This window comes from Lynx rufus, unplaced genomic scaffold, assembly GCF_022079265.1.
Source record: "Lynx rufus isolate CCGP_SWC_20201006 ecotype Redwood Valley unplaced genomic scaffold, mLynRuf1.p SCAF_16, whole genome shotgun sequence".
NCBI lineage: Eukaryota > Metazoa > Chordata > Mammalia > Carnivora > Felidae > Lynx > Lynx rufus.
This window is the reverse complement of record NW_025814830.1, coordinates 54,681,646-54,706,285: the sequence shown is the minus strand read 5'-3', so window position 1 is coordinate 54,706,285 and position 24,640 is coordinate 54,681,646. Positions and strand designations below refer to the sequence as shown.

The window sequence follows — 24,640 nt, the reverse complement described above, 5'->3', positions numbered from 1 at the left end:
TATGAGCGGGCCAAGACATTTACTGCCTCCCCCCTACTTTTAGTGAAAAGAGCCAGACTTTCCACTGAGAAACCACCCCTCCCCCTCCCTCAGCCCACTGAGCTGTTGTTAAAAATTACAGTCATTAGTTATAGATCGTTCTTTAGAAAGAATTTCTAAATATTTCTGAGTAGTTGAGTTGCAAAAGTTTCCCTTGTGGAGAGTCTGACTCACTCACATGAACTTCTTCCTGGTTCCCACAATGGCTTCTTCATGGAGAGAACTTGTCCCCAGGAGCGCATAGGGGTGCGTGCCCGGGGGACCCCTCCAGGAGGACTCTCCTAGGACCCCAGGCCCAGCAGACCCAGCGGATGCTTATCAGAGGGGGCCGACATCTTAATTCACCACAATCTTCCATCCCACATGGATTTTGCAAAAGTTGGTGTTCCTAAGGGGCAACCACTCAGAAAAGTGATAGTTGAAATATCTTAATTTGTGTAAATGTTTTTTAGAAAACAAAGTGTGAAGGCTGCTCGTGCGACAGAATGTCTCACGAGCCCGTTCCCACGGGCTGCCCTTAGGTCCCAGCAGCTACTTGTCCAGAGGCAGCCACACACCTCAAAAGTCAGTTCATCTCTAGGGCCCTAACGGCATTTTCTTTTCTTTTTTCATTTATTTTTATTTGTTTTCACGTTTATTTATTTTTGAGAAAAAGAGACGCGGAGCACAAGCAGGGGAGGGGCAGAGAGGGAGGGAGACACAGAATGCGAAGCAGGCTCCAGGCTCCGAGCTGTCGGCACAGCGCCCGACGTGGGGCCCGAACTCACAAACCGCGAGATCGTGACCTGAGCTGAGGTCGGACGCTTAACTGACTAAGCCCCCCAGGCGCCCCCCTAACGGCATTTTCTAAGCCCCCGATTATTCCTGAAGCACCTCGTCCCTGAACCCCGTCCTCTGCGGATGAAAGCGCTCTGGCCTCCCTCCTCTCCCTGCGAGCAGCTGAGTGAGAAGCGTCTTGTGAACCATCCGCACAGGAGAGTTGAACTCTGGGGGAGAAGCAGACTCAGTCAAGTTTCCACATTTGGCCCTGATGAATCCTGGGCAGAAAAGGACTTGCTGATAACCGAAGTGTCTGGTTGCAATCTCGAAGGTTTCTAGAAAGCCAGCGATTGGCCCAGCAGCCGCCCTGCCCGGGTGTCACAGGCCAGCCACAGGCCTTGTCAGAAGGCCTCTCACACGGAGCTGTCCCGGGACACGAGTCGGCCCCGGCCCGCCCAGCATGGAAGGGCCCGTGCCTTCTTCCCCCTGTCTCTGCGCTGAGGAGGACAGTCCCAGGACCGCGTGGTTCATCTGAGGCTGCAGAGAGAATGCACGTCGCCCATAGACGGAGCCTGGCGGGGGACCCCTCTCCCCCTGGGCTGGCCGGGGTCTGGGCCTCCCTGAAATGGACCGACTGGTCCTGGGTTGTTTACAGGGCGTGTCTCATGAGGCAACCTCCAACCGGACCAAACTGGGTCCCCCCGTGTCCCCGCTGTCTGTGTCCCTAAGGACCCAGCACAGTGAGCATGTGTGTAAGTGGAAGGATATGGAAGGATACACGACCCCATCGTGTGCGGCCGACCCAGGTCGGGGGGCCTCGTGCAGATCACGCCCAGCACTTTCCAGGATAGCGGGTGCTGCCCTTGCCGACCTCCCACTTGCTCCACACCCCCCCACACACACCCCTCCATCAGCTCATGGGACCCCAAACAGGACCCCGGGCTTTAATAAAAACATAGCATGCCCCACATTTTCTCCAGGATATCCTGTATGATCTGTGCGCCTCCGTACCTTTTCGCTACTGTTTTGGGGATGAGTGAAAAGCAAAACAAAACAAATGGACAGGCAAAAAACCCTTAAACTCCCAGCGCAGCCTTGTGTTTTAATCCCCACCCCCTTGAAGAACCCAGAACCGAGTAACAGTGATGAAATATTTTACAGTGACTTCAACAAAAAACGGAGCGTGAACCAGCTTTTAAAAAGGCACTTTATTTTAATAAAGAATAAAAGAGATCAATATACGCTTTAAATGGATACAAAAATAAATATTCATTTAGCATATTCAAGATACACGCTTTACCATTCGTTTGAGCTAGAAACCGAAAGTCGCTGTTCTCTGATGTAATTTCAGAAAACGGGTCTGTTACCCCCAACAATGTGAGGCCGGCTCTGTCCGCCAAAGAGGAAAAGCCACTCTTGCCGCATTTTCCCGTATTTTCAGGTGAATTCAAACACACCTATAGGGCCTACGACCATAAAGTCTCGCTACATATGCCACGCCTGCGTCACCTTCGTGGAAGCAGCCACGAAAGTGAACCGGTCTTCCTCGGCTTGGATTTTAAAGCAGCGACTCATGGTTACAAGGGGGCCAGGCTGGCAGTCTCGTCCCCCAGAGCCCGGCTCCTCCCACACCTCAAGGTGAAAGCCGACAGGCGAGGTCCCTTCGTGCCCCGTCGCTGTCAGTCAGGGCTGGTGGCCACGAGGCTGGGTTATGAAGGAGAAAGAACGGGGTGACGACTCTTCTCCCCCTCCCCGCCCCCCGCTCCACAGAGAGTTGGGGGGAAAGCCCGCAGACCCTCCCCGACCCTGCCAGGGGTCCACACTGCAAGTGGGACGGGCTCGCCCCGGCCGCCGACTTCCACTGGCAAGCGGCCGGCACCCGGCCACCCTCTGCCAGTCCCAGCACATCGCACAGGACACACGGGAGGGGAGGGGGCACCCCGATCTAGCGAAATACCCCCGGCTTTCTTCCCAGAAAAAAACGTTTAAGTGCTTTTCAATGATGAAAGTGATTTCAGAGCGGTCGTGGAGACGGGGAAGGTCGACGGGAAGGCTGGCCTGCCGCTGCCGTTTTGACACATTGTGGGGCAATAAATGCATCTGATTGGACAGGAAATAGCGTGACGTTCCTCTGGGGCTAAAACTGGGACTCCTCCCCTGGAGTCCCACCACAGGACTCCGTTGAAGAGTAGAATCTGGTGTGGCCCCAGGCCTGGGAGTCCGAGGGATGGGGAAGGCCTTGTCCCTGCCGCCATCCACCCTGTGACCAGGGCGGCGGTAAGAAGCCGACACCTCTCATCCGCAGTCCCCAAGCCACCCGAGCCGCGCCCACACGCTCGTCGATGGGTTGACAGAGTCAAAGGCACAAACCAAAATGCTTGTACAATCTACAATTGCTTTTTGAATCTGTGGTTTCTATCCTGCTCACTTTATGTGAAAAAAAAAAAAATATATCAAAGCAGTTTACAATAGGACAATTGAAAGAATGAGTATTTTTAAAAACAGGTCAAAACCATTTAGAAAGAAGAAAAAGAGAGGGCTCTGGGATGATTGAATTACAGCAACGAAAACACACACACACACACACACACACACACACTTAGCTCGAAGCTTCCAGGCAACAAGGGCCCAGAGGAAAACTCTTCATTGTCTGGAGGTGAAAACATACCAGCTCACCTGGTGATGGAAGTGCCCTCCTGGCAACAGATCCCAGGAAGGAGGTGCATTCCTCAACAAGCCAAGAGTTCTGTGTTCACTTGCTAAAGGGGGGCTGCTATCTAAGTTTTTCTAAACCTTATTAACGTGCTTAAAAGCAGAGACGCTCCACGCGGAATCAAGCGTATCAAATCACGAATCTATGGCTCTAACGCGAGGTACAGACAAAAAGCAGACTTGTTCTGACAAGTTGATCTCCTACTCCAATTTTTTTTTTTTTTTTTTCCTGGAAGCAGCTATTTGCTAGTACAACTGAATGCCGAGTCTTTGGAAATATCGATTATCCCGAAATGCTGAAAGAATCTAGCAACTGATGATAATCAGGGGAAATGCAGGGAATACACGTTTTAATCACTGGTTGTATGTAGTTACAGCATCTGGATCGTTCGACGCACTTTCCTACGTTTATACCTGAACAAGAGGCGTGACGCGACTCTGTGTCGAACATCAAGCCCTCACGGGACGCCCTTACTAAATTAAGAGCAGATGAAGCCCCGCCCCAGGCCAGAGGGAGCCCCATCCTTAAATAATTACGACAGTAATTGTAATAACGAAACGCGAGACGCGGGCAGGACGGGGTGCCCGAGAGAGAGACTTAAACCGTGATCTGCTGGTTTTCTCTGAAAAAAGGTCTCTGGTGGGAGGCACAGATGTCTGGAAACATCCGGAAGACCTGGTCCGGCTGGGGCTCCTCGGGGGGCTGCACCATGGAGCCAGAACCGCAGCTCTTCCTGGCTTCCTCCACCAGCTGCTGGACGTAGAGCTGCTCGATCTACAGGGACGGGCACAGGTCAGACGTGGAGGTGGGAAGCCCGGTGGCCCCGCCTTTGGCCCTAGCCAGATTCTCGGATTACCCAGGCCGAAGCCGACATTGAGAACCTCCACGTGAGTCCCACACGAATGAGCCCCAAACAGGCAGCGCAAGGAAAGGGCAAGGGGTCTCCCCACAGGGTCCCGACCTGGCAGCCGGTGGCCAGAATTCCACCATTAGGGTTTCATTCCTTTGACTAGATTAAACAAGGGCTTGCAAAGCCCTAATCCGTTCCTCAGACCCTGAGGCAACTGAACCTTGCTAGAAAGGTAGCGTCTTGCTAGAAAGGGGGTTTCGACTTCAAACACAAACAAACAAGAAAGGCAGGGAGAGAACACAAAGACTGTGAGTCCCGGAACGTGGGAAGATGGTTCGGAACGGCAAGAATGGCAGATGGCAGGAATCCACCAGCCCCGCGTGGAGGTTCACCGTGCGCCCCGGGCCTGCCTCTGCCCACGGGTGGAGCAGCCCGCTCCCTGTTCTGCAGCCCAAGCGCAAACTGGGTCCCGCCGTGCGGGCCAGGAGATCCGGCCCCGTGGCCAGAAGCCCCACGGCCGCCCGTTCCTACCTGCACGAGAATGAGTTTGGATCGCAAGGGAGTCATATCTGGAAACTCTTCTCCAAAGCACAGCACCACCCTGCTGTCGGGAAGCCGGCTCTGGTTGTTGTAGAACTGTTGGAGCTCTGGGGAGACAGGAGGGGGAGGGGCCCCTGTCGACGCCGCCGGGCCCCGCCACGCTCTGTCCCCGCGGGTGCTCCCCGCGGCTGTCACACCTGAGCCCACCCCTCCGGGGCCCCTTCTCCAGGGAAGCCGCCGGGACTGCTCAGGCTGGGCGGCAGGAGAGGCCTGACCCCAGCTCTGGGCCGGCGCGGTCACGGGGAGAGGAGCAGACAGCTCTGGGGACGCAGAGAAGGCAGCGGCCGCGGCCCCGCAGGTGCTCACTGCACACACCCTGACCTCCGGGAGGAGCACCCGGGGCGGGATCCTAGCCACATGCCCCGCACAGGAAGTCACGACAGCTACCCCGCAAGTGCGAGCGCCGTCCGCGGACTCAGCGCGCCTCCGAATGTGCACATCAAGCCCCGGGGGGCCTTGCCGAGATGCGGGTCTGACCCCGCAGCCCTCGGTGGGGGGGGGGGGGGGTGGGGGGGCTGAGACCCCGCACTTCTGACCGGCCCCCGGGTTACGGGCACACTCGGCGATGCACCTGCGAGCTACCGGGTCCCTTCATCCCCCCGAGGGCCACACGGGAAAGCTGCGGTCTCCACACGCCCATTCAACACACGGGGCAGTCAAGGCGCGGAGCGGTTCCCCAGGGTCGCTGAGCAAGAAAGCGCAGAGCAGGAGCCCCCCCCCCACCGGGGTCCCCAGCTTGGCGGCGTGGGGGGGGGGGGGGCGCGGCCCGCGGTAGGGAGGCGAGGTCTCTGCGAGCCGGGGGAGGCCAGCCGGCGGTGGTACCGACCTCGGAAGAACTGGCTGGTGTCGAAGACCTGGACCACCTCGTCCCGCTCCAGCTTGTTGGGCCGGTCCCTGCGCGGGACGGCGTTGCCGCTGCAGAACACGCGGCCCTGGCACCGCCGCCTGACGAGCACGCCCTGCCGGCTGCTGTGCAGGAGCACGCCCCGCTCCAGGTGCCCGAACAGCTTCCGCGTCACCTGCCTCTGCCGCTCGCTGGGGATGGCGTCGGCCGGCGGGAAGCACACCAGCTCCAGGCCCTCGGGCCCGAGCAGCCCGGCGCCGGGCGGGCCCGGGGGGCTCAGCGACAGGCGGCAGCCCTCGGGGCGGGTGGTGGTGGTCCGGCCCACCAGCTTGCCCCCGTAGTAGAAGCTGATGACCATCTGGGAGAAGGCTGTGGGGAGGAGGAGGGCGACAGGTCAGCTCCGCCAGGAGGTGGGGGGGCTCCCCGGTCCCTTCCGGGCCGGTGCCCAGCGCTCTCCTTCCTCCCAAGCAGGCCGGTTGGCTCCTCGCGTGCCCGGGACCCCTCGGCATTGCGGGAAGTTCACGCACCCCTTCCGGAAACGGTGTCTTTGTGAGCACGAGGACATACGCAGAATCACTCAGGAAGCCAGTGACTCGAAATACAAAAGAACTGTTCTCGTGCTCTCCGTTCTCCTGGGGAAGCTCGCAGGGATCGGTACGGTTTAGAAGTCAGTAGAACTGCCCCGTCACATGGCACTCCGTGACCGTCATACGACGTCATATAATACCCGTAAGCGACACGCCGTGTTATCCGTTACCCGACAGATACACCGTCGCTCGTGCGATGGCACAACGGGGCCCGTGACCGGATTCACAACGGACACGAGTGTGAGATTTGAACTCCAGGTCAGGGAGAACAGACACGTCCTCTTTTCCTTGACACATTCACAGCCCTCTTGGGGTTCCTTGGATTTCAAATCACGAATCCCTCCAAACCCTTCATCTAAGCCTGTTCTTAGAAGAGTCTGAAAATCATTCAAATTAAGTCAACGTTTCCCCAGACGCGCTACACTTAAGAAGGTCGGGGAAGGAGGCAGGGCGGTGACCCAGAGTTAAGTAAATGAAAGGATTATTCAATTTTCGGGGCGCCGGGTGGCTCAGTCGGTTAAGTGACCAACTGGCTTAGGTCACAATCTTGCAATCTGTGAGTTCAAGCCTCAAGTGGGGGCTCTGTGCTGACAGCTCAGAGCCTGGAGCCGGCTTCGGAGTCTGTGCCTCCCGCTGTCTGTGTCCCTCCCCCATGCACACACACACGCATTCTCTCTCTCTCTCTTAAAATAAATAAAAACTTTTTTTGTAATGACGTTTAGAGAAAAAGAGCACGTTACCAGGTGGTACCCAGATATGAAAAACCATCATGAAAGTGGGGCTCCAGTAACTGAAATTTGGGAACCTTTAAGCTAAGGCAGGAATGAAGACAACAGCTAACTTCTGCGACAGTCCCAGAGAAATCTGCATTTTGATAGCTTTAAACTACAAGAATTACAGGCACTATCACCAAACTTGGTGAGTTTGGGGCACCTCCTAAGGGTCCCAGAGCAGTCCAGGGCTGCCTTCTAGAGCCACGCAAACTGTGAGCTGCCCACCCCCATGGCAACCCCTCGAGTTGTGCAGTGCACCACCCACACGACAGTCAGGGGCAGCCCTGTGGGTGGCCACCTGCCTCACCCAGGTTAATATTTCTTGCCCCCCCCCAACTGGGCTCTGATTAAGAATCATTTGCTCAGTCAAATAATAAGACCCCCCCGCTGCTGGGGGCACAGGCTCCATCTTCCCCCACATGGGGGTTAAACGGCATTCTAGAACCATTCTGGGTTGGGAGCTTCAGGTGTTCTGGTCCAATTCATTTATATGACATGTGGGAAAACTGAGGCCCAGCTGAGGTCACCCAGCTGGCAAGAGGCAGCTGAGGTCACCCAGCTGGTGAGTGACACATCTCGTCCCGTCCAGTTCCCCATCCTGCGCACTGTGCCAGCTCTGGGACATCTGCATCCCCCGATGGCACGCTCCACTTCCTTCGCTCCAGAACATTTCTGAACTTTGTCACAGATGAATGAAACACTACAGACGACTCTTGTCACCACCCCGCCACTGCCGAGGCTTTATCTCACACCAGCGCCTCGAGGCCCAAGGGAGCCACAGATGGGTGCTCTGGAGAGGCCCAGACGAGGCCTCCTAGGGACCCCAGTGCCACAGGGCAGCTTAGCTTGGGGCCGGTTCGAGCCGGGAAGGCCTGAGCGACGACCGCTGCACCCGCAGTGAGCGGCCAGCAGAGACCCGTGGAGAAGCCGCCACCAAAGCCACCAGGTGGCTCTGGCCAGCCCACCTTGACCTGCCCTGCCCCCGCACGGCCACCTGCCCACCGGGGAACAGCCGCCCCACGACGGCAGCAGAGCAACGATGCCAGGAGCACAGACTCCCCGACGACGCGTGAGCCCAGCTGTGACTCCGTGCCTCAGTGTTCCCATCAGCAAAGCAGAGACCGTGGTGGCACCCAGCTCCCCAGGCGGCTGGGGACGAGCAATGGGCGGCTCCTGAAGAAATCGGGGTAACAGGACCGGAAGCTAGCCACGTGGATGAGACTCCCGGAGTCATAAGCCCTAATTCCTGGTCGAGGCAGCACACGCCAGGCGCTGTTCTCAGTGCGCTGAACTGAGGGGCACATTTAACGCTCACGATGCGAGCTGGAGGACGCCTTTTCCAGGCAAGGAGTCGGGTGTCGACAGGTGAAGGCATTTGCTCTGATGGCGCGACCACAAAGCGGGGAGAGGGGCTCCCCGGCAGGCCGGCCCTGCACCCGCGTCCTGCAGCGCCGAGCCCGCCCCCTCCGTTCCCGGACACGGCCTTCCCCCTGCCCCACCACTGCAAACACCGCCAAGCACGCCCCCCCTCCCCCCCCAGCAGCCACGGGCGTGTCCGGATCCAGCCCGGTGGGCGGGGCGGTACACGTCCACGCAGCTCTGTTGCCAACACTCCACATGGGGAGGTTTCACATAAAGGTCTGGACTTCCGATCCCTCCAGAAAAGCGGGGACACCAAGCCTGGCGGGTCTGAGGCCCGCAGGGCACCGTCTAGCGCTGAACAGCCGAGGGGCAGGCCCTGCACTCCGCCGTGGCCTCCAGCGCTCCCTGCGCGCCCTTCCGCGGCCCCGCTCACTCACTACCTCGTCCCCGCGGCCCTGAGAACCGGGCACCCTCGCCGTCACCTTGTTTCCACAGGGCGGGGCCAGGGACCAAAGTCCGCAACACCTAGAAGAAGGTTTTAGGATTTTCTGCGCACGCAGCACTGCTGTGGGTCGCCCCGCCCGCTGTGCGCTGGGACGAGTCCGGAGCCACTCGGCACACTTCCCCCTCACCCGGATGCCTCGGCCCTGCCCCCGGCTCCTCTCCTGCCCCCAGAGAGCACCGGTCAGCAGACTCCCCGGGCCACAGAGCTGACTAGGTCAGAGGCCTGGCCCCGCGAGCCAGGGCGTCCCGGAGCGGTGACAGGAGTGCGACGAACAGGAACGCGGGTTCTCCGCACTTTGCGGGCCTGGGTGAGAACCTGCCTCCGCCACACCCCGAACACTCGTCCCACGAGGCCCGTGGTCCAGACGCCTCTCTGAGCCCCGCTTCCTCCTCCGCACCGGGGGGCCTCTGGGGTCCATCCTGATGGGTCAGGCTGTTCACTTCTCACAGAACCATCAGGGAGGACACGGGCTTTCTCTGCTCCGTCAGTGAGGCCGTCAGTGAGCCAGAATGCAAACTCCAGGGGCCACGGCAGGAGGTCTGAGTCCCCAGCGTCAACAGACAAAAACGTGGCACAGAGGCCACCTCTGCCCACGAGTGGCGGGAGCCTGGAGAGGACGGCCAGAGACCATGTCCTGGCTCTGCGGCCCACGTGCTGTGTGACCCAGAGCCTCTGAGCCTATGCGGCGGGAACGATGTGGCGGGAGGTGTAACGGGACGAGGCCTGACCCTGGCGCCTCGCCAGTATTCAGCGTCAGCCGCCACCATCAACCCCATCACCACCGTCGTCACCACCACCAGCCCCAGCCCCATCGTCGCCATTAATTAGGACCATCGTTATCACGAACTTGAGTGTGGAAGACAGTAGAGGAAATGGGCACTGGGGACGCTCGCTGACCAGTGACGTTCCTACCAGAAAACTAACGCTACATCTAATCCTCACAAGGGTCCGGTGAGGTTCTGCCTGGCGTCACACAAGAGAGGCAGGGCTGGGCCTTGAGTCCGTCTGTCCCCCTGCTCTCTCTCCTGCAGAGTTACGCTGAAAAGAGCTCTCGGGATCAATCTTTCGGCCCGTTCTGAGAAGAGCCTCAAAACGGCCGGCCCCTGACGTGCTCAAAAAGCAAACAGCGACAAGGATGAACTGGGGTCCTGCCTTCTGACGTGCGATCGGCTCATCCACGGGCCCCTGCGAGCCCACTCGGCCCTCTGGGCTCTGCCTTCCAGGAGCGCCCGCGTCCCACCGCGCCAGCCCAGCCCCGAGCACCCGCGTACCTGAGTGGTGCGGATCGTAGGCACTGTAGCCCGTCACGAGCGGCAAGCCTGTGGGAGAAAGAGAAGGCCCAGGTGAGCGTGAGGAACCGACCCCAACGCACCCCCCCAAAAGTTCCTTTCAAAGCCACACGGGGTGTGCTCCCAAGGCCCGGAGGCCCTGCCACAGGCTTCCGCTCAATTCAGTGCTTTTCCCTCCCAGTGCCGTGACCCGCGTTTCAAAAACACGGAAAACCAGGCCTCGACTCGACCGGCACAGAGGCGGAGGAAACGTCCTCTGTGCTGTGGGGTTTTTGACCAAGTGCCGGGGTGATGCTTTCCTCCCACCCAAGGGCCTGCTCCCGAAATGTCACTGGACGGTGTGCCCACCCTCCAGGCCTGGTCTCCGGAGGGAAACCTGGGGCCTCGGCTCGCTTTCCGGGAGGGATAGCCACCGTGCAGGGAGAGGGGGCTCTCCCAGGGCCCCTGAGGCAAAAGTGCCACCCGCAGCCTGGAGACCTTTGAAGTCAGTTGGGCCAGAGTCACCTCCCAGTCTCCCACAAGGAACAGTCGGGGAAAGAGGCGGAGAGAGGAAGCAAAGAAATCTGTGCTCGTGGAGGGTCGTTCGAGAAGGAAGCGGGCTGGGGGGGAGGTGGTATCAGAAGCTAATTAAATAATTTATTAAATAAGCGATTATTTATTAATCCCAATGATAATAGGGGTATCATGACCCTATGGGACAGGTCCTGGTGTCTCCATTTCACAGATGAGTAAGCTGAGGCGTAATTGAGATCTGCAGGCCCCCGCCCTGCCAGGGGGCTTCAAATCCAGGGCGCCACGCGGGCAACCCTCGCCCTCCTCCTCTCCTGACGCCCTGTGCTCCCCTTGGCTCTGAGGGGGGGGGGGGGTCCCTAATGTCCCAAGGGAGTGGCTGGCAGACATCCGTGGCGAGCACGAGTGTGGCCGAGACCCCCATCTCCCCTCTGGCCTTGGAGACGTTTGCACACCCCCTCCCTCGCCTCCGACCCCTCCAGGAGCGCAGGAGGGCCCACGTGCCCCCCGAGAGGCAGTGGCGAAGGGGCCACGGGCATCACTGTGGACTCAGTTACCTTCGATAAAATAGGGCTCACAGTAGAACCACCGCCCCACCTGCCCCCAGCTGCCTGAAGGCTGAGTCAGTGCCCAGCCCACTCGAACGAGCCCCGCACGCCGGCCGCACTGGGGGTCCCCTCCTCACCTGCGCTGGGCTGCTGGATCCACCAGTCTGAGAGCAGCTGGCCCCTGCAGGCCTCCGGCGGAGAAGGACTCCTTTTGACTACCCCCATGTAATCGTCCACGGAAGGCTGGAGGAACAGGGTGAGAGAGAACAGCATTGTGGTCGGCGGGCTTCCAAAGTGGGGCTCCGGTGATCGTAAAGGCAAACGGTTTAGACTTCACCAAAGCCACACTGTCAACCTTTTATCCCAAGACAAAGGGAAAGTTTTACTTCGCCTCTTGAAAGACCTAAGACAAATCCACCAGGCTGAGCGCTCAAACCACGCGCCCGACTTACCGGCCCCTGCGGGACCCCTAATAAGCTTACGGGCGCCAGTCGCAAAACCAAATGGCCACGGGTCGCCCAGCTGCCCGGATGCCCCGGGGAAGCAGACGAGCGCTGGGACGCCGAGGCACGGCGACGCCGGACAAACTCGGCCACGACCGGGCAGGCCCCGCGCACCGTTCCACGCCCACGCTTCCGACCTCTGACCCACTCCTCAACGGATGCGGATAAATGTGGGTAGGAAGCATTTTGAAATCTGCTTTCCTTGGGACCCTGCTGTGCCAACCCAACCTCTCTCAGCTGAGTCAGCAGAAAAGCCTCGTGCAGAAAACGGGACGTTGCTGGAGAGACACGAAGCCCGGAGTCCACTTGGCCTGCTGCCAGAGACCACGCAGAAACTTCACAGCTGCCATCGGCAGAAAGCTCAGCAGCCGAGAGGAGGCGGCGTTTTGTTATCTGCACCTCCCGACAGCCAAGCTACCCTTAAAAGTTCTGGTGCTGCCACGACGGTATTAAGGAGAGCGTCCACAGCACCCACACCGCCGTGTACGAGGACCCTGCGGGATTATTTCAGCGAGGCGACGTCTGCCCTGTACTGGCCGTAAAAACGGAGTTAAGAAGCAGATGGTGACAGGAAAAGGGTATTTGCAGAGCAAACGCTGGAATCCGAAAACCGTGTGTTTTGCCTCCGGAGACCCCATTACGCCTTTGCTCGTAGCCTATTAACTCGGAGTTGACATACAGGCCTAACAAGCTCGAAGGCCCGCCTTTCCCATCCATCAAGACCTAAAGCCGCAGATTATGAAACAGGGAGCCCGCCTGCCCTGAGCGCCCCCCTCGAGCATCCATGTGGTCACGACGACCCCAAGCTGCAAGGGAAGTCTTTCTTTCATCGTAGCCTGTCTAAGAAGCCAAGAGAAAGCAGGGTGCGCTTTTTCTAAGACTGCCAATCGAAATGTTTAAAATATGGCAAGTTTAGGGCGGGAAGAAATGGCACCGGCTCGGAGCCGGCAGCCCAGCCCCGGCGCTCGGGATGGAGGCGGGGAACGAGGCAACGGGGCGGCCAGACGGCAGAGGCTGGCCTCGCCTTCCGTCTCGGGGGAGCAGGTGCCGCTGCCCGACAGAGCCCAGGGCTCTGCAGGCCTGGCCAGGGCAAGAGGGGTGCCGCTCCTCGCGGGGACCCACGCGGCTCCTCCCAGGGCCCCGGCAGTGCCGCGTGCCGGCCACTCACCTCCTTGATGAGCTCGTCGATCTCAGAGCGCGTGCACTCCATCTCCGTGATGTCGCTCACGCAGCTGGGAGTCGCCATGCCTAACTTGCCTGCGGAAAATCGGACAGGCGCGTGACCAATGGCACTGGGGCACTGCAGCCTTCCGCGAGGCCAAAATCAGTGTGTCGTGCTTTTTGGTTTTGTTTTGGTTTTTTTTTAAATGCCGAGTTGAAGGAAATAAAAGTCACTGAGTGTCTTCGCTGGTTTGGAAAAAGGCCCGGAAACTATTTCCCGTGATGCTTCAGTCCTCTGACGGGCAAAGTCAAAGGGAGAAGTCAGTTTTGTGGTTTCTAACACTCAGAGGACAAGGACAGTGGTGCGGCTGGGCCCCGTTTGCCCGGATAGAAAACGAGTTCCCATCGGACACACTCTACACTGGGTCCAGGTTCCATTCGTAAGTCAGGCTGTCTGAAGACGCTCAAAGATCTCCCGGCAAAATGCGTGTGCAGATTGGAGTCATTTTTTAAAGTTAATTGACAGGAAACGTCTCCGTGGCCTTTCCAAATATACAGCATGCATCTGTGCACACACGGCAGGCCCACACATGGGGGCCCGGCGGGGGGGGGGGGGGCCACAGGCTCCGTCAGGCATGGCTGCAGGCACAGAGCGACCCGACAGCAAGCCCCCCACTTCCTCCCCATCCCCCCACCACAGACCTGCCTTACGAAGTGATCAGAGGGCCACAAACACTTGATTGACCCATCGCTCTGTCCTGACTGCATCTGGATTCTACTTTGAAAGACTCAAGAATTGGCTAGAAGCTGCTGATGGGGGCAGGAGGGGGTGGGGGGGTACCCCCTCCCCCACGTAGCCTGCAAACCACTGAAGGACAGAGCACAGTGGGTCCATTTAGACTTTACGCAAATGCAGCGTCCCTCTGCCCCCTGAGAACCTACTGCTTCTTTAAAACCCGCCCCTGCAGGTGATGCTGGCTGCACCCCGTACAAACAAGCTAGGGTCACCTGCCAGCTCAAGCTCGGCCAATCCCAGGGTGGGAGGGACCAATGGAAACTTCTCCATTCCTTCAAACCACAATTCGATTTGTGACAATGAAAAATTATCCCAAACTTGGAGGTGAGTAAGGCAGAAACGATGCACACTTGGCCTTTCAAAGCCATCCCGGAGGGTTATCTAAGAAGTCTCCCTGTAAGGGCCGTCAGATTCTCTGGGGGGTGGTCAGTTTGTTTGACTTACTGTTGACTATCGATTAGGGCTCTGACTCAGTCAAGTTCGGTGCTAATTTACAGACAATTCAGCTCCAAGTGACCGGCAGCACAGATAACCCCCACACTGGGGTCGGGGGGGAACATCCACGGGTTGGGCTGGCTGACCATGTGTGACCCATGCTTCCTGTCCTCTGTTCAGTCTTTATCACTATGCTGGCTCCCTCGTGGGCGAGTTAAAGGGCTGAGACCCAGGCTCACTATCTCTTTGGAAGACTCACAGTTTTAACTGTTTTTGAAATTACATGTCGACCCTCTCAACCTTCCCCCCAGTGGGAAGGGCTCGAGTTCAGAATTTCTGCACGGCCCTAAGGAGTTTCTGAGGGCTCCATTTATTTGTAGATGCCCAGGGCATTCCTGGACCACTAAAAAACAGGTAAGGAGAAGAGGGTAAGGCTGCAGGGGTCTAATTGCTACATCTAGCGGCTAATCAACGTGTCAAAAGAACGCTTCAAACCAGTGACGGTGATTAGCTTTTATCCCACGGGCCGGGCCCACTCTGCTGATTCCCAGCAGCTTACACAGACTGCCACTTTGGAAAAGGTTCGGAGGCCAGACCGAGCTCAGCGCATCCCGGTTGATTAGTGATGTCTGACCAGGGTGCCGAATCAGGACGATGGGCTGGGAGGCGGGTTTCCGCCATCCCTGCTTTAATCTCCTGGTAAACACTCTCTCGGGATTCTAGCTAGAGCTGGAAGACCTTTCGGGAGTCATCACATCACATCCCGGATGTAACCGTGTGCTGAGGCGTATCTGATCTACGGCGACAAAGCTAACAGTGCCATCGTCCCCAGACGCATTCGTAACTTTACCCTCCATCCTGTCACCCGTCCCTTCTTCGACCACCTGACTGGCCCCTGGCCCCCCTCTGGGCATTGCTGGAAAACAAAAGGGATGCCTCATCCACACTGTCCAGGATGCTCGCTCCTGTCTAACCCTGTTCGTTACTGAGCCTCGGGGAGGCCCCACAGTGAGCTCCCGGTCTGACAGCCCCAGCCTCCCCACCCCTTCCTCCCACGGAAGCTGCCACTCGGCCAGCGGATGGTGGCCAGGGTCAGGGGAAAGGGCTCTCCACATCTGCTTACGCAAAGGAGTTGACTGGCAGCTGAGCTAAAACCACTCGCCCAGACTTCCCACCCCAGACCCAGGCTCTCTGGCGGGGCCTGCGGGCCGGGCAGCCTCTGCTGGGCAGAAAACCCGTAAGGGATAGTTACATTTTTGCTCTTCCTCGGGGACGATGCGGTAAACTTTGTATGGCTCTGAAATGTCCAGCTGGGACCGGTCTGTCACCTCCTCAAAATCTGGGCTCTTGTTCAAAGCACAGCGTAGCCTCGTCTTCCAAGTGGCTGGTTCTGCTTTGTCCCCTTCCTTAAATTTCCCTTTAAACACTGCCCAGGCCTGTAGAAACAGAAAGAAGCACATAAAACACGTGGCCGCCCGCCCCCACCGGCCCTGCCCACAGGCATCCGCGGCCACGGGCGAGACCAGCACGTTCTCTCGCCAGTCCTGACGGTCACTTTTGGCCATCACCTCTCGTTCGAGGACTTTCGGGACAACTTTCTGTGACAGATGTGAAAAGATCAGGGCCAGGAAGGGGCCCCGGGGATCACCCAGCTGAGCCAGAATCCGGCCCAGGGCCTTGGCTCCCACACAGCACACATCCTGGATCTGCCTCTGGGCCTTTCCTTCCTGGGACCAAAGGGTCTGGAGGAGCCTGAGGTCAGCTACAGCACAAAGAGGAAGTCGCACATGGTTTCACTAGAATGTTCAAAACAAAGAACAATTTGTTGCTTTTTCAAAATCAACCCCTGGCTAAAATTTAGCATGAAAAGGGAACATTTGCAAGAAGTCTGAATGTGGTCATCCGCTGCCTGGCTACTTTTAATAGAAATTTTGTTTTGCATTTTGGCGTTTATTCTAACCTTCCCCGCCCCACCCCCAGGGCCCTGCTTAAAAGGGCAATGAAATGTGTTCTGTCTCTGTTGGTTTTCCACAGCTCTGCTTCTGACCTCTCCAAACCCCTTAGACTCTGAACAAGGACGAGAAATTGAAAGCTGAAGACCTAAAAGCCACAGTGCAGAATGGGGCAGACCTAAAAGAAAATTCAGACAAGCATGCGAACGGGCACGGTGTGAAGATTTCAAAACTGGAATCCGGACACCCCAATGAGGAGGTCACTGCTATCAGGTGAAAATAACCTTCGCTGTCAGACGAAACCAGATGCAACTTCCAGCCTGGGATAGCACGCCATCTGGAGGGAATCCCCAGTCCCACTCAGGAAAATGCAGTTCCAAAGGTGACCCAGCCTGGGGTTAAACACCACTGTCCTCACTTCCGACCCAATGAAACTCCACTACAGCAAGAGTTCTGAAGCTTAATGCCGACACCAGCCCCCTGGGAAGCTCGTGAAATGCAGATGCCTGGGCCCTGCCCCCTGAGATTCTCATTAACTGTGGGTTAGGTCTGAGAATCTGCACCTTTTCCTTTAAATGTTTATTTATTTATTTTGGCGGGGGGGGGGGGGCGCGGAGAGAAAGCGAATCCCAAACAGGCTCCGAGGATCACCTCCTGCTCGGACGCAGACGCAAACCCCCCTCCGGAAATGTGTCCCAAAGCAAATGGTTTTCAGTCCCTTCCGATCTTTTGCCCAAGGATTAATTAACTGCAGCTCAGACCATGCACTGATTTATTTCCTCCAAGGAAGGCCCGTCACGCACCCGCTGAGCGGTAATTTCACACTTCTATTACGTTAAGTCAGAGCTTCTCCACCTCAGCACTGTTGATATTTGGGGTCGGATCGTACTTTGTGACGGGGGCCGTCCCGCGCGTGGCTGGCTGTCCAAAAGCATCTGTGGCCTCCACCCGCTGGATGCCGGGAGCGCCCCCGCCCCTGTTGTGACAACCCAGTATGTCTCCAGACACTGCCGCGCGTCCCCGGGGAGGCGAAATTGCGACACACTCACACTCCCCCGCCCCAACCCCCCTTTGAGAACCACTGGTTCACCCACATTACAAACGGACCCCGAGGAGCCCGGGCTTAGAGGCATGCTGGGCCCAGCTGGTTTTTAGCCGGAACTGCACGGCCGACGGTAGTACCATCCGTCCACGGCTCGCGCTCCCCCGAGAAGAAAGCCAGGACATCACAGAACAAAGCGCGGCCCCGCGGTCAGGAAGTGCCCTGGGTCCGTATCAGGTGCCTTGCTTCCAGCCCTGCCCTGAGCCCTTTCGTGGGCTCTCTGCTGGGCTCTAAACCTCCCAGCTTGGGGGGCTGATCTCTCAAGACTCTTCCCGAGCTAACATCTGGCAGAACAGAGCGCTTCTGAGGCCCAGTGACAACAGCCAGCACGGCGGTCAGTGTCCCCCCCCCACCACCACCACCACATGTGTCCCCCGCCCAGGCACTGCATTCAGCAGCAACCAGCATTGACCACACACGCTTCCTGACTCAATGTTACTGCCCCATCTCGTGTCTTAAAAATCAAGCACTATTTTTTTTTTCCTCGAAGGCCTACTGGGTTTGAAATATCTGTGCTACTAAGTAAGTTCTAATTCACTCAGGCCTGTCACAAGGCTGGTCGAGGAGAGGAACAACCCTCAGTTAACAAGGATTCCACCCACCCCACCGCCCCGGGTTTATGAAAAGGAGGCAAAATCCTTCTTGAAAAACAAGCGTGAGTGGATACGAGGGCCTCGGTGTGCCCAGGGACGGCACCAAATGAGCTCCGTTCTTTTCACTCCCCATCTCTGGCCCTGCCCCACGAGGTCGGCCGCAGAATCATATCTGCAGACGATGAAGAACGCTCTGGTATAAATGCCTTCTGAAGCTCCACTCTATCCTCTTAACTCACGGATTTTTTAAAGGTTTTCTTTGAACGCTTCGAACAAAAGTCTCTCTACGGGACCAGAAGATCCATAAAATGGCTCCGTGCAACCGAGGCCCGACTGCGGGCTCTTCCCGTGGGCGTCGCGGGGACGCGCCCTCGGAGGACGGGAGCCAGCCAGCATGGCACAGGGCACAGCCACGTGGCCTCCTCCCCCCGTTTCGCACCCGCGTGCTACCCTCCCCGTGGCCAGCAGCTCTGGGGGCCGCCCGCGCCCCCCTCCCACCCGGCTCCTGCCGAGATTGTGGGCTTCTCTCAGATTGCCACACTGGGCGACTGCGAAACGAACGGAAACACTGGGAATCTTACACATTTTTCTCAACGCTGTTGAAACGGCCATGAAGGGCATTGCATAAGACATATAAATCTGGGGCTTTATTTCATTGCCCCCAGAGCGTAAGTTGAAACAGGGAGCTGCGTGAAGGGAGAGGCCTGGCAGGCCACCGGGGGCCTCGGCCAGGGCCCCTCCTCCCCTCCCGAAGAGGCTGCCGTGATGGTCACCCTGAAACCGTGTCCTCGGCACCCCACGCGTCTGCTTAAACCTGCTCACTCTGGCCGCGGTCGGCAGCCTGCCGGGTTCTCAGTGGGGAGGGGGGAACGTGCCCCCCCCCCCAGGCGGGTCTGGTAACGTCAGGGCGCCTTTGGTCGTCACACTGGGAAGAGGCGTTACTGGCATGTAGTCGGCTGAGGTCAGGGGTGCCGCTGAACGTGCCCCCGTGCCCAGGACGGCCCCCCAAGGAGGAACTAGCTGGCCCCAGATGCCAACAGGGCCAAGGCTGTGGGGCTCTGGCCTGTAGCCATCTACCATCCAGAACTCCCAGCGGGCCCAGAGAACCTTGGACACTGTTTAAATGTAGCCAGAGCCACTCCCAAGAGAGGTCCACCATGAGCCCCAAAGGCAAAAGGCACCACCAAGAGTGATAAGGGAGCCATTACCATTGCCAGGCTGCTGAGCCGGGGTCCTCCAGGGGAAGAAATCGGCTGGACGCTCAGGCTACATGGGGCCCCCTGAAGGCGACTGAGTGCACTCGTGTCCGCCCGCATGTGCCCACTTTTCTGGAAGAGGGCCAGTAACTGGCAGCAGGTTCCCAAAGAGACCCACGCCCCCGGATGACAGAGGTGACAGAACTGCTCAGATGCGGAGCCTCCCCGCAAAGCCCAGAAGCACTGATTGCGCCTCTGAAGCCAGCTGCGACCTGCCTATGCTCTGCTCTGGGGCCAGGGATGATCTCCGGTCACTTCTGTTTGGTTGGGCCCGCGGATCAGTCATCCCTGGCGAAGCATCCGGGCGCTGCGCCGGGGTCCCGCGGGCCTGCGCTCCCTCCCTCACCACGGCCCAGGGTCCGGTTCCGCCCTTCCACAGCTCAGCCCGCCCCGCTCCTCCCCCATACTCACTCCCATACCCCCATGCCCACAGAACAAGGGAGGGCTCAGGGTCAGCCACCTGCGGTGCGTCTGTTTGCAAACACAGAAGCCTGGGCTCACCTCCACCGAGGGATCCAAATCTCCCAGGGAGAACACAGCAGGGAGCCTGCATTCCTGGAGCCTCAGAGAAACCCACGGGTGACGATGACCCCCAGGGCAATGACAAACACCTCTGCTTGTGGGTACAGCTCGGGCTCGCTCGGGGGCAAGGGCTCATGCTTGGGCTGCCAGGCTCCATCGCCCAAGAGCCATGAGATCTTGGACAAGTCCCTTCTCTCGGGGCCTCTACAGAGGCAGGAGAGCAGCACAGCCGTGTGTGGAAGGAAAAACAAACACGTGGGCCAGGCCTGGCACGGGGCGAGCTCTCACTGGGCGCTGGCGGTAAATAGCGAGCCTCTCCACGCTTGGGTACTTCTTATTCTCAAGGGAAGGAAGACTATTTTAGATATCTGCTGCCGCCTCAGGACACCCTAGGTGACCAGGCCCCGGAAGTCACGACAGATGGTGTCTCTCTCATCTGAGCCGACCCTACGCTGCCAGGCAGATAACCTTGAAAAATGAAGACTTATGCCCTTCCTAGAATTTTTCGTGGATTTAGACGGTAGCGTCCAGGGTCTCAGGGCCTCGGAGAAGTACTCTCACTCCCGCTTCACTAGTCCTCGTGCAAAATAAATGGTGGTGTAGGTGATAAAGGTGCCCTCAATTTCCTCAGCGGGAGAATGCCAACAACACACAACCTCGAAGGGATTCGATCACACATACAGTAGATGCAAAATCACCCGGTATATATTTCTGAGACACGTTCAGCACTCAATCGATGTTTGTTTTAAGAAAATAGGTTAATTTTCGAGCAAATAAAAGAGATGTCACTCAACCCCTCCACGGGCCTGCAGGGAAGACAGAAACCACTGGTGACGCGGGGAGGGAGTTCGAGTCTGTACCTTGAAAATGGAGGCATCCACTTCCTGATTATAATCTTGTTTGCCAGCGTGTTTCCAAGGGATCCGGAACATGCTCTTCTCATCGTTTTCCCAGATCAGCCCCGGGTACATGTTGCTGTCGATTTGCTCGATCAGCCACTGCCGAAGCCGCCGGCCACCGTTCCGGTCACACATCCTTGGAAAGGAAATAAAACACATTCTGTGATATTACAAATATCGTCCCGTTAATCGCAGCGCCCCATGTACTGGCACACCAAACAGCACTGACAGGAAGATCAGAGGGTTGCCACACAGGTGCCAGCCTCGGGGAAACCCACGGACCTGGGACGCCGGGCCACCTGCCGAGGGGAGGCCATGCCTCCCCTGGGCCTCAAAACCCCCGAAGGAAAAGTGGAAGCTCCCCGGGAAACCTGCAGCTTCCCAGCAGCCAGACGTCAGCCCCTCCTAGGGTTCCGCCTGGTACTCCTTCCAGCTTTCGCCCCTCGCTCTGGTTTGGGCAGACAGCCCCATCTAAGGACACCTTTCCACTTACAGTACGAGATGGGGAGTAATCACTTTTACACTGTCAGGTCCCTTTAGTGAGCAGCTCGTCCCTCCAAGAGCAAGCTCCATTACTCGATGCCCAGTCTGACCAGTGTTCATGAGTAAATATGACATGTGTGTGTGCCAAGAAAGAAGAGATCCTCAAGGCTATCCCTCTGAGATGGTTCCTTCACAGCTGGGCTAACGATAAGACCAAGAGTCTGGGAATGAGACAGAGCTGGGGGCCCGCTTGAGTCCCGCCATCTCCCAGCTGAGTGACCCTGAACCATCATTTAACCTTGGGTGCCAGGCACCCAGGCTGAAGCCCCAGGACAAGTATCAATACTTTGCGTCATTGCGGTGAGGGCTCAGAGGATGTGTATAAAGCACCTGAGGCCATGCCTGGACCTTAGAAGGTTCTCTCTAAATACCAGATGTCATCTCTTCCAACTTTCTTCCTCGGGAAGTCTTACGACCAGCGGAGACAAAAGCAAGGAAACCGACTCTGACCACTGGACAGACCAAGTTAGCCAGGCTAGACTCTTCCAGAAGGCACCAGAATTTGGGGATCTCACCAGGGTGCCCAGAGACATCCTTTGGAGGAACATTCTTGCCAGAAAAGGCAGCTTTCCCAACAGCCCAGAGAAAAAGAGAGAACAGTCATGCCACATCAACTCATAGCCCACATTTACAAGAACAGGGGTGGAAATCCCCTAGGCGGTTGGACAGACGCCCACCAAAAAAAAAAAAAAAAAAAAAGCATTTCTATTCTTCTGATTAAAATGTAACCTCTTCGGGCAAATCGGTTTGAGACAATCAGTGGAGACAAGACACAATGTCCTCCAGAATACAGTCACATCCAGAGCCATGCTGGTCCATAACGTACATGACTCGGAAACCAGCCACCCTGCAGGTGGCTGTCGGACCGGAAGGGGGTCCGGGTCCCAGAGAGAAGGTGAGTCCCAAGTGCCAGCTGTAACTTTTCCATGCCCACCTGTGGACGTAAAAGGAGTGAAGCACGTGGGATAGAAATTGGACTTGGATTTGGAAACTGCAGACCCAGCAAAGGCTTTGCTCCAACTAGAGAAAGGTGTTTGGGAAAACCACCTGAACGCCTCTGAGGCTCTCCTCATCTGCAAAATGAGTGCATCTCAAGGATCCCAGAATTCCAAAAACAGTCCCCGCGTGTATAAGTAAGAAGGTACAGATTTAGGAGGGACACCTAGTAACAGAAAGAGAACGACACCACCAAGCCCCCCCCCCCCCGCCCCGGAAAAATAACCTCGCAGAGTACTGATTCCTACAGATCCCCCCTGGAGAAAAGACAAGAGACTGTCCCCTCGCTTGAGGAATGAGCTGTGTGCAGGAGGAGGGTGAGGGGCCAGAACACGATAGAAGGGGTGGTCTCTGCGGGTCTGTCAATTCAATGAAATGTGCCCACTCAGGAGTATTTTGCTCACCCTCTTAGTACTAGCTTTATAAACCCCGTCCGTGTTCCAGGAGCCCCCTGAAATGAAAAGCAAGATTTTGTTTGTACGGATGCTTTTCTAGAAAGTGAACCAACACCTTCTTATTGAGATTTCTAATGGATTCACAACTCCCAAAATTGTTAGGAACAACTGCCTTGCCGATTTATAAGAACAGGAAAAGAGAAAAGACACAGAGGGGCACTGAGAGGAAAAGTGATTACGGGACATGAAAGCAGGACAACACTTTAGAAGCCATCTAACGCAGCCGGTTTGCTCACAGGAGGGAACATGGAGACCCAGAGAGGCACCCTGACCCCCAGGCACCCCGGCCAGCGTCTTCCTTCACTGACTCTGCAGAGAAAAACCACGGTTAAGTCACGAGATCTAAGCACATGGACCGCCCTACCTAAACTTTCAGAGATCACCTCTAAGACTCTAAACAGCAGTAAAAGCCAAGATTCTAGCTCGATGATGACCCACAATGATTTATTGAACGCTAACAAATTAATTCCACCAAATGCCAAGCCAGAAAAAAATGTATAAGTCCAGTCACATGTTTATAACTTCCTCTTCCTTGATTTTTAGGTAATAATTCTCTTTATGGGCCAAGTCCTATCTGGAGCTAATCTGCATCCCAATAAATGAGTCCGGAGGATCAGGCTTCCCAGGCAGGAGATGATAAGACGCTTAGCCCGGGCCCCACCCAACCCAGATTTCAGGATGTGCCCATGAGGCCACAGAGGACTCACCTCCCGCACTCCTCAGGGCCCCTGGGCATTTGCCTGGTGGCCACAAATCCCCATCTCCCCTGACCCCAGACCAAAAGCATCAAAGCCATTTCTTGCTTGGGCCTCAATCTTTCTGAAATGACTGAACCCAATTCTGTTCATGGAGGAACCGGACACAACCCCAAAGGACAGGCTCAGAACCTTCATTTAAGGACCAGCTCCTAATTTAAGTTAAAAAAAAAAAAAAAGTGTCATATCTCCCCATATGTTGAAGGGTTAGGTTGTTTTGGGTTTTTTAATGTTTATTTTTGAGAGAGAGAGAGAGAGAGAGAGAGAGCACGAGCAGGGGAGAGGCAGACACAGAATCCGAAGCACACTCCAGGCCCTGAGCTGTCAGCACAGAGCCAGATGCGGGGCTCCAACTCAGGAACCATGAGATCATGACCTGAGCCGAAGTCAGATGCTTAACCCACTGAGCCACCCAGGTGCCCCCAGGGATAGTCTGAAGTTCTGGAAAATTCAGTCTCCAGTTTCCATTCACAACACCCTCCACAACCCTGGGGAAGCAACATATCTCACCTTAGAAAGTCTCCCCTTGGCCCTGGAGCTTTTACACCAAAATGCTCCCGTTTGCTGTGAGCCCTACACAGCCTTTCTCGCCAGGGACCCCTGGGCTATGACAGGAGCAAAGGGCCGCAAACCCACTCATAAATCCTAACTGTCAGCAAGCAGAAGAAAACCCCAGGGCGCACCCCTCCACAATGCAGGGCACACAGCCTCGGCGAGTTTCCGGGCAGTTTCTGGGTCGTGACCCTCCAAGCGTTCCTCCAGGCAGCAGGACTTGGGCGAGACCCAGGGGCAGCTCTTGCCAATAAAGGGGTCAATAGTTCCCCTCGTTAGACAGGCCATTCTAAAGTTTTCCGTGCAAACCAGATTTTAAGAAAAGTGGGATTATTTTTTGTCAAGCATCAGCCATTTAGGGAGCGGCCACCCCATGCTCAACGCCTGGACTTTGGGTTTGGGCTCCGGAGGACCAGCAGAGGGGGAGGAGAGACAGAGCCGGGCCGGCCCGCCGCCTGGGCCCGCTCCCGCCCAGCCGCCTACCTGCCGCCGCGCGCGCCCGGCCCTCCGCTCGCCTTCGGCGCCGCCGCCCGCGTTCCCACGCTCGCCGCCGCGCTCCAGGGATGCGGCCTCGGGCTCGGGCGCCCGCGCGAGTGTAGGGACGGGGGGCGGGCCCGGGGCGCCGAGCGACGGCCGCGCAGGCCAATGGGCGCTGCGGGGCCTCCCGGGTGGCCCAATGGGCGCGGACGCGCTGCCAGGACCGCCCAATGGGCGCGGCCCGTCCGGCCCGCCTTCTTCGAA

The 24,640-nt window shown here is 57.3% G+C and overlaps 1 protein-coding gene across 1 annotated transcript; it reads right to left on the bottom strand.

Annotated features, from left to right (window-relative positions):
• Positions 1-1,986: 1,986 nt before the first annotated feature.
• IRF8 (interferon regulatory factor 8) lies at positions 1,987-24,434 on the bottom strand. Its single transcript, XM_047078882.1, has 9 exons — positions 24,383-24,434; positions 20,560-20,734; positions 15,527-15,710; positions 13,051-13,139; positions 11,517-11,622; positions 10,304-10,351; positions 5,788-6,174; positions 4,893-5,008; positions 1,987-4,285 (listed from the first exon to the last, which is right to left on the bottom strand). Exons 2-9 carry the CDS (start codon positions 20,731-20,733, stop codon positions 4,109-4,111), a joined length of 1,281 nt encoding a protein of 426 aa, XP_046934838.1. The 5' UTR covers position 20,734; positions 24,383-24,434; the 3' UTR covers positions 1,987-4,108.
• Between the last annotated feature and the right edge of the window lie 206 nt (positions 24,435-24,640).